This window comes from Montipora capricornis, chromosome 2 (assembly GCF_036669925.1).
Source record: "Montipora capricornis isolate CH-2021 chromosome 2, ASM3666992v2, whole genome shotgun sequence".
Classification (NCBI taxonomy): Eukaryota; Metazoa; Cnidaria; class Anthozoa; order Scleractinia; family Acroporidae; genus Montipora; species Montipora capricornis.
The window spans coordinates 58,418,825-58,431,324 of record NC_090884.1 but is presented as its reverse complement, the minus strand read 5'-3'; the positions used below and the strand labels follow the sequence as shown (position 1 = coordinate 58,431,324).

Below are 12,500 nucleotides of genomic sequence, written 5' to 3'. Positions count from 1 at the left end.
AGTGTTTATTTTGACCCATGATTGCACTGAAACATGTTGCACTACATATACTAGTGCTGAATCACGCAAATGAAATTGTTATATAGTTGAGTTTTTTCCCCCAGCAGCATGGGCTCGCATTGGTTACTTTGAGGTCACATGACATCTAAAAATAAAACTGTTTCCCGCCAAAAGTCTCTGAGCGGGCAACAGTGCAAAATCTATGACGTCAGAGGGTAACAGTGCACTGTTACCTGCGATTGTTGGCCGCCGACCGCTGACCGTCGTTGCTGTTGGTGTTGCCGTTGCCGTTGCCGTTGCCGTTGCCGTTGCCGTTGCCGTGGCTGTTCTTGGGAAACAAAATGAACTGTTTCCATCGGGACCAGTCATCAAGTGTTTATTGTTGTATCAGACCAAACTGGCATCAAATTGGCATCTTCAAAAGTGATTCACTCTTACTCCTGCTATTCTGCTTTGCACTGGCACGAATAGGCCTGTTTCGAAAATACCATAATATTCCTTGTTTGACCCCCCCCTCCCCCAAATTTTGCTCAGGCATTGTTTTTGTTTCCTCTTGGGACCATTGTAAGTCGCAACAAAAACTGGAAACAATGCTTAATATGCAAAATTTTGGGGGACAAACAAAACATATTGTGGTATTTTCAAAAGTAGCCTTTGGTTGGGTTGTCCATAGTTTTTTTCTCAGCCAGCCAGGCTTTTTATTTTACTACAAACTCGTTGCCATTTTGAGCGCTGAGTATCTCGCAATTTTGCGCAAACTATCACTGATAAGTACTCATCACTCAACCCACACTCTGTAAGCAAAGAGCAAGGAGTTCAATCCCTGGTTTATATATATCTCACTTGGCAAATGACCTGGCAGGCAGCTTGAAAGGCTTTGTCAATAGTGCATGGTCATTCCAGTTGTCGGGAAGGCAAGGTCAATGAATAAAATTAAACATGTGCCATGACAAATGATCAAAAAGGCCATTTGCATGATTTCCCTTTTTCTTTACTCTCTTTGACTATCATTTTTTTTTGTCCAGTCCTTCAGCAAACAAGGTGAAAATCCGAGAGGCACACAGGCGAATAATGCTGATTAATCACCCAGACAGAGGTAAGAAGACTGTTTTTATGCGAGTCAAGAGCTCTTTCAAAGTCACTTGATTAATAAAATCTAGAAATAAGGGTACTGACATATCAACTTGATTTTAATTTTTGGTTATTATTATTGTGGTGACCATTTTTATTTATCAGGAGGTTCACCATATCTGGCTGCAAAAATAAATGAGGCTAAAGACCTTCTGGAAGGAAATAACAAGTCTTGAAAGAGAGAGGGAGTGCAGGAGAACAAAAGAACTATGGTTTGATTGCAAAGCAACCAAGAAAAGGAAGTATCAATACCAAACAGCAGCATCCATTATTAAGAATTCAAGCAAAGTGCATAGAAATGCTGTCAGGCTTTAAGAAAAACTGCCTCTTCCAGGAGCTGGAAAAACAAAGAACACTGATCTGATTACAAAACAACCAAGAAAAGCAAGTATCAAAACCAAACAGCAGCTTTCATAATTATTAAGAGTTTAAGCAAAGTGCATAGAAATGCTGCCAGGCTTTGAGATAGACTCCTCCTTTCAGGAGTTGGCAAATCAAATTGTTCATTCTTAAAAATTGCATACTGTGGCAGTAGGTGCGAAAAACAAGAGACATTTCAACAACATTCATACCTTTTCTAACTTTTCAACATGTTTGCGCTAATATTGTTTCTGCACATCTCTACTATGCACACAAACAGTGTCACAATGTTCTGTTACATCATACATTGAGCATGCTAGCTGTGTGACTATGCAAACAACCATCGGGTTTTGGTGAGTGCAGTTTTCTCAGTTAACCTGCATAGCTTATTTGTTTTGCTAATGGAGGGTCAGTTATCCCAATATTTTTTTAAAACGATCAATCTCTTGCTCTTCTTACTCTCTCTGTAACATATGATGAAAAAAATCTCACTCTAAGAACTTAGTTTTCATCGTTAATCTCTTGTCCCACCGCACTCAATAATAATTTGTTATTGGTTAAAAGGGATAGCACCTACAAGGACGCAGGTTGAGGATTACAAAAGCTCTCTTGTTTACAATATCTCTATTGTCATGCGATTATTTAAAACATCCACTCCTAAAATTTAGCCTTATTTTCAATGATTATTGCTAAGTTGATGAGGCTACATATGTACATCTCATTACTATGCCTTATTAATATTGAAATTAAGGGACTTTTTTAGTGCCTGTTCACCTTTTCAAGTCTGTTACCCCCTCCCCTTCCCCCATATTTTTATATCAACTTTAATTAAGTACTTATGTTTGGAATTATAGGCAGTGTGAGGAGATTTTAGTGAGAACCTTTATAACTTTGCAGTGCAAACATATTCGGGTTAAGGTGACAGCCCTGTGTATTCAAGGTCACAATAATATTATTCTTTACCATACATTCTGGAGCATTTTTGAGTAACATCATCTATAGATGGTTCTCAATCACGTGATGAGACGGCCATGTTGGTGCACAAAACAATAGCAAATTATGGCTCATGTTTTGCATCATAATTCGCCCTTGTCACACGGCGGCCATATTGTCCCGGGAGACCAAAAAAGCTTTGTTTTACCACGCCAAGCCTCACCCCCATGGTTTCCACTGCGAGGCTTGGCGTGGTAAAACAAAGCTTTTTTGGTCTCCCGGGACAATATGGCCGCCGTGTGACAAGGGCGAATAGAGTCAAATTTCCAAAAGACTTTTTTTCTATTCTGTTCACCAACGTGGCTGCTGTGACGTCTGGTGAAAACCATCTATTGATAATGATAATTACATATTCGAAATTTCTGTTACTCTTGATTTTTCTTCCATAACTCTTATTGACCGAGTTTGATGTCTGTACTGCAAGTTACGGACTGAACGAGGATCCGTAACTTTCATTATTAGGGAGCTTAGGCAACGACAACGGCGACGGCAACAAGAACGTCAGAAATTTGCATTATTTAGTGGGCAAAAATGCACGCCCTGCACGTGCGTTTTTCACTTTTGTCCATTTCTTTGCTGTTGTCAGCAAACCAACAACGTGAAATAGCCAAATTTGAGGTGTTATCAAGAAGGTCAGCACATGAGGATAATCAAAATATCCTTGCGTATTAGAACGGGGCTCCGGAGCCCCATACTTAAGGTGGCTCAAACCGGTTTCAACAATTTGGAGGGGATGTCCCATTGGAAGGATTAACTAAACAACACTGTTTAACTTAAAGGCCCACCTTCAAACGACAGCCATTGCGTGCCGCGGAACAATTTTCATATGTAAAAATTCCGCCCAAAGCTGAGATTCATCCAATTAGATCGCTACAATAAGCAATGTTAATTTCCGTAACAAAAACGAACGGTTGAAAAGCCTGTTGGTTGAAGGTGGGCCTTTAACGGCAATGTTATGGTAGCATATGAAACTCCAATAATTGCTTAACAAGATGCACATATTAATGTAACGTAACGATTTACCATGGCAACAAAAAACCCAGCTAAAAACGCGCTATATTTCGTGTTTAAGCGTTTATGTCTCAAAAACGAACTTGGTGACCCCCATTTTTTATTGCTGAAAAGTAATAAGCAGGCTAAGATGAAACTCTCTGCAAAGTTTAAAAAATTCACTGGAGCTGATTCAGAATCACTTTAAAATTTTCCAATTGTGAGAGTTGCTATGAATCTGCTCCAGAGATTTTTTTTTAAACTTTGTAAAGAGTTTTATCTTAGTGTGCTAATCACTCTCCAGCAATACAAAATAGGGGTCACCGAGTTCGTTTTGGAGATATAAGTGCTTAAGCATGAAATATAGGGCGTTTTTACTTGGTTCTTTTGTTGCCATGGTAATCTATTACGTCACATTAATGAGTGCGTCTTGTTAAGCACTTAATGCTGTTTCATAATTACGGTATCATAACGTTGCCGTTGAGTGAAACAGTTGGGTAGATGCAATCCTTCCGAATAGTACAGTTTATTAAAAAGTGTTAAAACTGTTAAGAGAATATGGTTAACCTTTCTTTGTTTGGTTGTCACGTGATTGACCAAGCATACGTCCGTCCTTAAAGACTCTGGGGGAGGGGGATGGGAGACTAAGAAAGGGAAGGGAGGGGAGTCTCGCGAATGTAGCTTTGAAGTGGGGATGAGCGAATTTTCTTGGTGGGAAAGTCTTGTGCAGCCCACGTTTGTCCCACTGACCTTTGTCACTTTGGAACAAGAGTTTTTACTATTAGTTGAAACAGTGAGATAATGTAACACAAAAAGATGATTGCGTTCGAGAGAACGCAGACTGAACTGAGATTTTTGGGACAACCACAGGCACCCCAAGCTCATTGTGAGCATGGCCTACAAAATTATAAGGATTTGTATGGGAATCCCAATAAAAGGCTTAACAAGATAATTATATAATAAAATTCTCAATTAAAAAGCCTAACCTTATTGCCATTGTGGGTAGCTTCCTTCCTGTGTGGTTATTTTCTAGTTCCGACGCGATTTGAGCCATTTTTCAATTTCTTGGTTGTCAACGGTTATAATAAGACAGTTATAAGAAGACTAAATTCTCAGGAGCCACCAATTTGAGTCAAATATCCCTGGATAAAATGTTTCCACGGTCACAATTCCACATTAGAATCAATTGACAAAGATAGAACTTTCATCTCAACCACCATCAACGCAATAGCAGTCCCGCGAGCAACGTCAGGCGGTAATATTGCAACAAAACAGCTTTCGAAGGAGGCGCTTTAACACAGCAGTGACCACGGCTTCGACCGTTAATAGCAAACTGGTCCTTACCGGGTGGCAGACCGTAGTTTGTCAACCGCAAATTTCTTTATTTCCCTGGGTTTCCCGGCATGACTGCATTGTCTCAGTTGCCCAATCACAGCCACGCCTCCTTTGTGTTGACAAAGTTCAAAAACACATTCGCGAAGCCGGGAAGCGTTGAAAGATGCGAGAGTGAAAGCTGTAGTAATCAAACTTTTGCGCATTCATGCCGCTTTTATTAGTAAATAGGTTTTTGTACGTAGTAGGCTTTTCGCGATCGAAACTGTATGCGCACGTCAGTGCTTATCGCTTTGCGCTGTCAGTTGGAAGCTACAAAATTTCACCGAAGGAATTTGGAAAACTTTCTGTCTATTTTCGACAAGACCACCTTCATTTCCCGTCTCTAAAGGTTAGGGTTTTAGAGACAAGGCAACCGTGGGAAATCAGATTACAGTGCAGAAAATTGCACGACTGAGAAGATAAACAGCTCGACCGAAATGGCGGGCATTCTCCGTAGCTTACAAAGCTCTCTCACGCAACCTGTCACAGGTTCGAAAGTCCAAGCTGAAGCTTAAAATAATCTGAGAGAAGATATTCTTCTGCTACCGGACCGGTATGCAGAAATGATGCAGACGGTATTTCAGTTGGGACCCCCAACTCGTTGGACTTTACCGAGGCCAATTGCTTGCTCGACTCGAGCGGCGGCCAAAGTCCGAAACATCACCGTCTGTCACGGCAACGAACAGCGACCTGACCCAGGCGTTGCTGCCAAACAGCAAAAAAATCTCTCAACACCAAGGGCAAAATTGCCGATTTGATTGACAATATTCTGACCGGAGAATTGTCCCAAGATTCAGTCAAAGAGGGAGGCGAGACGTACCCGCCTCCATCGAATTGTAAATATCTCACCACAACTTTGCTGAACGAAGAAATTTGAGATTTATTGTCGCGAAAGAACATGTCAGTGGATTTTGCTTTCCAACGTATACAGGAGCCAGTAATTCATGGAATATCTTCACTTGTAATCTTTAGTCGACCGGCTTGTCAAAGATACGCAAAGCGCGAAGGCTATGAACGCGCGGGAATTTCTAACACAATTGATGGATAGCATTGCTCTCCTTGGTCATGCTCACTGGAAGCTGAACATTAAACGACGAGAGATCATGAAGCCAGATCTTAATTCTCCTTACACTAGACTGTGTAAAGAGGAAATAAAACCATGGACCACCGCGCACCGGCGACTCATGCAGTTGGTTGAGCACCGGGCTGTCACGCGGGAGGTCGTGAGTTCAACTCCGGCCCGACCAACACTCAGGTCTTTAAATAACTGAGGAGAAGGTGCTGCCTTTGTAACTACATCTGCAAATGGTTAGACTTTCAAGTCTTCTCGGATAAGGACGATAAGCCGGAAGTTCCGTTTCACAGCCCTTGTTCATTAACTCTGTGGGACGTTAAAGATCCACACAATATTCGAAAGGATTAGGGCACGGAGCTCCCGGTGTTGTGGTCTGACCTTTCCATCCATGTGGTCGGCTTGGCAGGATTAGCTTGAAGAGCTTCTGTGTGAATGAGACTACAATTGTGTACAACAGCCAGAAGTCGGGCTACTTAGCCAAGTGCTGGAGCCTCACCAAAAAAAAACTAACTTGTTGGTCGAAAATTTATCGAAACACCTTTAAAAGGAAATGTCTGATGGAAAATGAGGGGACAACAAATGCAGAAAGCTACCCAAGGACCAGTTTACTCGAGCAAAGTCTCGAATTTCAGATCACTGCGGTCTGAACCTTATGACCGGCCAATAAACAACCCGGCCGAGTATCAACCCAGACAAGGGTAAGCAATCACAAGAACTCCCACAAGTCGCAGTAGGAAACCAGCTGAGAACAACAATGTTGCGCAAAGCATTAATTTAGATGAACTACACAAAAGGCAATGATGCATCCCACGCAATAAATACGAGTGGATGACGTAATTTTCCCAAGAAAGCAGCCTCGATATAAATCTCGATTTACATTGTCACGCCAGGAGGGATCACGCAAAGCCACTTACAAGACATTAAGTTTCTTGTGGTGTGTTTGTAAAGTCTGCTTCATCCTTCTCGGATTTTTTAATTTTCGGCGTTAAAGAATCTTCATGCTCTGCGGAAAGACAGCCCTCGCAGGAGTACCCAACGGAGCCGCTCTGCAAATTACCCGCTCTTCAGGGCAGAATTGCGCGAAAAGGACTGGAACTAATTATTCTTTTCCCTGGATCTCTGTTATGCACTTCCGCCCTTTTCAAGTCCCCTCAATTCTCGGAAATTCTGGGTTACATTTGCAGATACGCTGACGTTACTTTTGGATGACAGAAGAGGATTCCCTTCGTGATATCCAAGTCGTTGTTACACGTTGAAGGTATGGACGCTCGTGATAGATTTATCTACTCACCTTGCGTACTTAAATTCTGCAGACTGTAATTAGGATGCATGCTCGAAATAAGACTTAGCTTTAAATATTCGGGTATTTTATAACGCTAATTTAGCTTGATTGCATTTTGGCAGTATTTTGAGGAGAAACAGGGCTTTTAACTCCGCAAAGAATCACAATTGGCCTATACCACAAAACTTCGGAAACTACGAAATTGGTTCTTTGTTGCCATTTCAATTTTAATGCATTTCATGCTCAAGCAGACTTAGCTTACTTGTTACTTAAATGAATATGTCAGCAGCGAAAAGCTGTCTTTAGTTTTTTGTCACCTCTATTATTACTTAATAGTTAATGGTAATAAGTTAGTGATAAACTTCAATTTTGTATTAACCGTCGCATGCAGAAGCATACGAAACGTCAAGTAAAAGATAATTTTAAATGATGCGTTTATATCTGATGTTTGTTACCGCTGTTTGTGTGTTAATTCGGATAAAACTGTGATGGCCAAAGAAAAAGAGTATTAACTTGTTGCGTGATTATCTTTTGTCGTGACTTCGGCAAAATTAGAAAAGTGCTCAAATGGAAAAGAAATCTTTATATGAGCTTCTTAGTAGTGAGCCCAAAAATAAGTTAGTTTTATTGGGGACTATTAATGTCAGATGACGTGTCGAGTATACGCATGATTGATTCGGCATTTGCAGCGAGGTTTAAACAGAAAACTGGCCGGATTTTCCCAGACTGTTACAAACACATTGCCCTTGCCGTACAAACAGTCGTGAAATTGTTCTACTGATTTGTTTCCGTCGATTTTTGGCTTGAATTGCCCGGGAGTTGTGGGTCTTAGTCAATGTTCAATGTTGACAAAACTGTTCAGGAGCAATTAGCTTTGTCAGGGGGTTTCCCTTTGCGTAATGAACAGCAAGATGATCTGAATTGCAAATGCAAATTCCTTTACTTCTAATCTCTAAATTTGAAAATTAGAGGCCATCATTTACCTTAGAGACGTATGATTCAGAAATCAAAAGGTTAATACATTCAAACAAGACACGTGCGCGGTCACAGTGATATGTGTTCCGCCACGCTAGTCGCAGAACACTATGGTTAAAAAAAATATGGTAACCTATCGATGCGAGAAATTTTTCTTTTTGTGCCGTCACTGTACCTCCGTTCCATCTGTACAGCGATATTCACTGTTTATAAACCATTTTTGGGATACTCAAGTGTATTAAGGCTTGAACCAAGCTAATTATTATTCATATTTTTATTTGAAGGAAAGCATTTGTCCAATGTCAATGAAACTTAGCAGAAAGTTTGTTATCGGTGTTGTTATTAATTTGCCAAAATATTTTTTATCACAGTTTGGTCACGTGACCCTAAAACAACTTATAACGTTTATATCCTTTATGGGGAACATTTATACTTCAAAATTGTGAAAACGTTTGGGATTAACACGTTTAGTACCACTGTGCCTACCGAATGTCGCCTTTTAATGTGGCACTCTGTATTTACCTCAAGATATTTGGATGTTTATCATATCACGTGACCTACAGTTCATAGGTCTTAACATGTGGACATAATTAAGAGGCGGCATGACAAAGCCTTTAGAAAGGGTCATCAAGTAATCTGAAAGAAACAAGATTGATATAATGTAGCTGAATGTTTCCCATTTTTCAGTAAAAAATTAAACTGTTAAAAGTCGATTCGGGTCACGGAACATTTTGGAAAAGTTATAACAATACCTATAACTAACTGCCCGCCAAGTTTCATAGGCTCTGGACAAATACTTTTCCTTCAAATAAAAATATGCACAATAATTAGGCTGGTCAAGCCTTAATACACTTGAGTATTCGAATTTTGCCAACCACAGAACAAGAGAACCTTTGTTTTGACAGCCAATAGATCTCTGGTTGGCACATTAATGACAATAAGTGACGTAACGGTGAGTATCGTTACTTTTTACTGGGTTGCCACATGGCAATCCAGTGGGAAAACAAGTTAAAGTTTGTTGTTTTCTTTTCGTTTTTTTTTTTCTGTGTCGGACAAGTCTTTCCTGTCACTCCCTTGCTAAGTTTTGTCTTCGTTCATATTCTTCTGCGCGTATTTTGGTAGGTTTGAGGGGGTAGTATAAATGCGTAGATTTCTCTGATGGACACAGTAGAATATTTAATTAACCTGGTCAAGTCATTGAAACCCAAATGGCGTTTTGGTGGATCTTTAAACAAAATATAACTTTATGGAGCTCAAGAATGGAATGTCAATTGGATAAACAAGACAGGCATGGAAAATAAATAGCTGAAATCTTAAAAGGGACGAGTAATGGACTTCGACAACAATCTTTCGCCCGTGGAGCCGTAATCAAAGTGAGCTGTATTTCTAATATAATACCAAGTGTGCTGCCATGTGTAACACCAGAAATCCATAAGGGATGAAACGTGTAACGCGCGTTCACAGCTTCCGTATATTCAGTGCGAACTGATTGGTTGAATGTTTCAGTGCTAAGTACCATATTTGAAAACCCCTCGCTCTTGTTGTTCCAAATAATTATGGTACTTAGCAAATTGAATATTCAGAAGCTTGTTTCCCAGCAAACAAGGGGCCGTTACACGTTTCAACCCTTATGGGTTTCTGGTAACACTGAAACCAAATGGAAAATTCTGGTAACTTATGGGTTCAACAAAGACAGAGGAGGAATTGAACACCTTGAGTGGATCTGTGACTGTTGTCTGGCTATTTGTATTTATTTCTACTCAACTCTGCACAGTCTTCCGGTACTGAATTAAAAATTTTACTACCGGTAATTCTTGTTATATTTATTTTGTGCTCAACTCTGCACGGTCTTCAGGTAAAAAAAATAATTGGAAATGTAACAGCCAATAATTATTTGAAAGAAAGCTTGTTGTCTATTTTGTGCTCCATTATTCAAGGAAAGAATCTCCAGGAAAAGGTTTGATCCTGAAATTTACTTTGATGCGTATAGTAACTTGACACGATTGGGTTTCTTGTCTTCACGCACGCAATGCGATAGGAAGGGTTTTTTGCCTCTAAAAGCAAATATGTCGTTTGTTTCAATAACGTTTTCGCTGGAAAAGGTGGCCTTTATGAATTCATCATGTTGTGTAATATTCGAGCTTAACAAATTTGCATGCGTGTGTTGAAATGTGATACGCGAGGAGACAGGATTTTTTTCTTTCTGACCATGACCATGTTTTGAAAAATAACCTCACAAAAATATCTGTTTTGTCATTATAGTGTAAAATGAAGTTTATTTGGGAAGCCAACAATATTTCTTTAACTTCCTGGTTAATCCAGTTTATTGCTACGACTTACTAGTGCGAAGATTGTTTACATTACTCATGCTTTTTGCCAACTTTGTTCCCCGGGTCTCGGAACGAGGTTGGCTTTTTGCGAATTTTGAGTGTCATGAAATTACGTCATTTGCATGACATAGCTCGTTTAACACGAAGACTTTTCAACAATAAATCGCTTTAATCTAACCCAAAAACATTCAGATAATAAAAGACTTCATATTTATTAACCATTTCTTTTGCTTTTGTGCTTGTCAGCATTGTGATTCGCAAATCTGTTTTTGTAGCTCATAAATGTTTAGATTTTCAATTACAAACTCTGTTTTTATTGGCCGCTCAACCTCATGATTGTGTAAATAGGTCACCCTGAAGTCAAAATAGATTCGTTTTTCAGGAACCCGACAAAGAAGGCTCCCTGGCCCGACTGATAAAATACAAATATTCAATATTACAACAAAATTTAAAAAAACCAAAGACGGAAGGTTGTTGGCTAAAAAGTACGTTGCTTTACTCTGAAAACGACGAACGATGAACATTCTTTCCCGTAGTTCATTCAGTTGACACAATGTGATCACGTGCACCTATATGGTTGCCTAGCACGTGATCAATTTCTTCCTTTTGATAGCATCATGCAACTGCAAGACATGCATGTCATACAGGAAAACGTCCGTCAAAGCAATTTGCAGCTAGTTTTTTTGCAGGCTATTTAAAGAAGAAACGCGTTAATGTTACACAAGAGCGTGTATTGTTATCTTTAAACTGAATTTATTACCAAGCTTAAAAAACTGCTGGCATGACGTCTGTGTAAACCCTCAAATGGTCTTAATGAACCCAACTTGAAAAAATCAATTGGAACGCTGCAGTTCAATACTACCCAACTCAGTGCCTTCCGTTTTGTTGTAACATGTACCAAAGGCAACCCAGTGTACGCTCATGGAGCGTCTTGTCATGTAAATAGGGAGCTTTTGGAACGACAACGGCGACGGCAACGAAAACGTCACAAATTTGCATATTTAGTGGCCAAAAACAATAGCTTTGCACGCTCTGAACCTGACTTTTTCATTTTTGTCTATTTCTTTGACGTCGTCAGCAAAACAACAACGCGAAATAGTCAAAATTGAGGTGTTATGGAGGACGTCAACACTTGAGATAAATTTTCATATTCTCTCCCTAAAGTATGCGCCGCTCATAACGTTTTCATTCCTGAGGGACTGCCATACCTTTGGCATATTAAAAAGCTTGGAATAGTCATAACGTGATTGCAATGATGAGAATTTATGTTTTGAGATGACGTTCTTGTTGCCGTTCTAATGTTTCATTGCTGGAACCTGCGTTTTTTGGCGGGAAGTTCAATGAGGTGGAACGGTGGAACCCAATCTTATTTGCGTGGCCAGCGTACTGCATTTGACACGCGTTTTAGTAAAACGAGCAAACATTTGAAGACGACCAAAAACAAGCTACGTATTTTTTTTTAATTCGTCGCATAACGAGGCAAGAAGAGAAAGAGTGAGAAAAAAAACCATTAAGCTGGCGACGAGTATGCGGTGCTCAACATGAAAGGGAGCGACTGAAAGTGAGCACGAGAAAACAGACGAAGTATCATTGACAAACAACGAGAGAGGGGGGAGCAAACAAAAGCCTGAATAAAGAGACGAAACTACAGTGACGAGCAGCACGAGAAAGAACCAGAGAAAACAGTGCGAAAGGAGCAAGAAAGAGCACGGGAAAATAAACTAAGTTATAGAAGTGGGCAGGCCGAACTGGTCGTATGGAAAACACATTATAGTTACAAGAATTATTTCAAAGCAAAAACGTAAATAAATGATGAGCGAGGAGCTGTCTTCTGTTCAACCAAATCATAAGTTTATACGTTACATGTGTTTTGTGCTCCCCACCTAGCAGAAAAAAAAAACACATATCACAAGTGATATACGTGTGGGGGAACACAAGTCGCTGTGACAGCCCGGTCAATCTGTTTCTTCTTCTACGCTGAACTATTGTA

General features: G+C 40.0%; 2 protein-coding genes across 3 annotated transcripts in view; both read left to right on the top strand.

Moving 5' to 3' along the window:
• LOC138029110 (mitochondrial import inner membrane translocase subunit TIM14-like) overlaps positions 1-1,991 on the top strand; it is a 2,777-nt gene extending 786 nt beyond the window's left edge. The window contains exons 5-6 of the mRNA XM_068876814.1: positions 1,026-1,096; positions 1,237-1,991. Of these exons, the coding sequence (XP_068732915.1) occupies positions 1,026-1,096; positions 1,237-1,307 (142 nt within the window). The 3' untranslated portion in view covers positions 1,308-1,991. The remainder of the gene's footprint in view (positions 1-1,025; positions 1,097-1,236) is intronic.
• A 3,706-nt stretch (positions 1,992-5,697) lies between these two features.
• The window catches only part of LOC138028916 (uncharacterized), a 35,323-nt gene continuing 28,520 nt past the window's right edge, over positions 5,698-12,500 (top strand). For both annotated transcript variants that reach the window (XM_068876569.1, XM_068876561.1), the window contains exon 1: positions 5,698-7,181. The gene's annotated coding sequence lies outside the window, so the exon portion shown is untranslated. The remainder of the gene's footprint in view (positions 7,182-12,500) is intronic.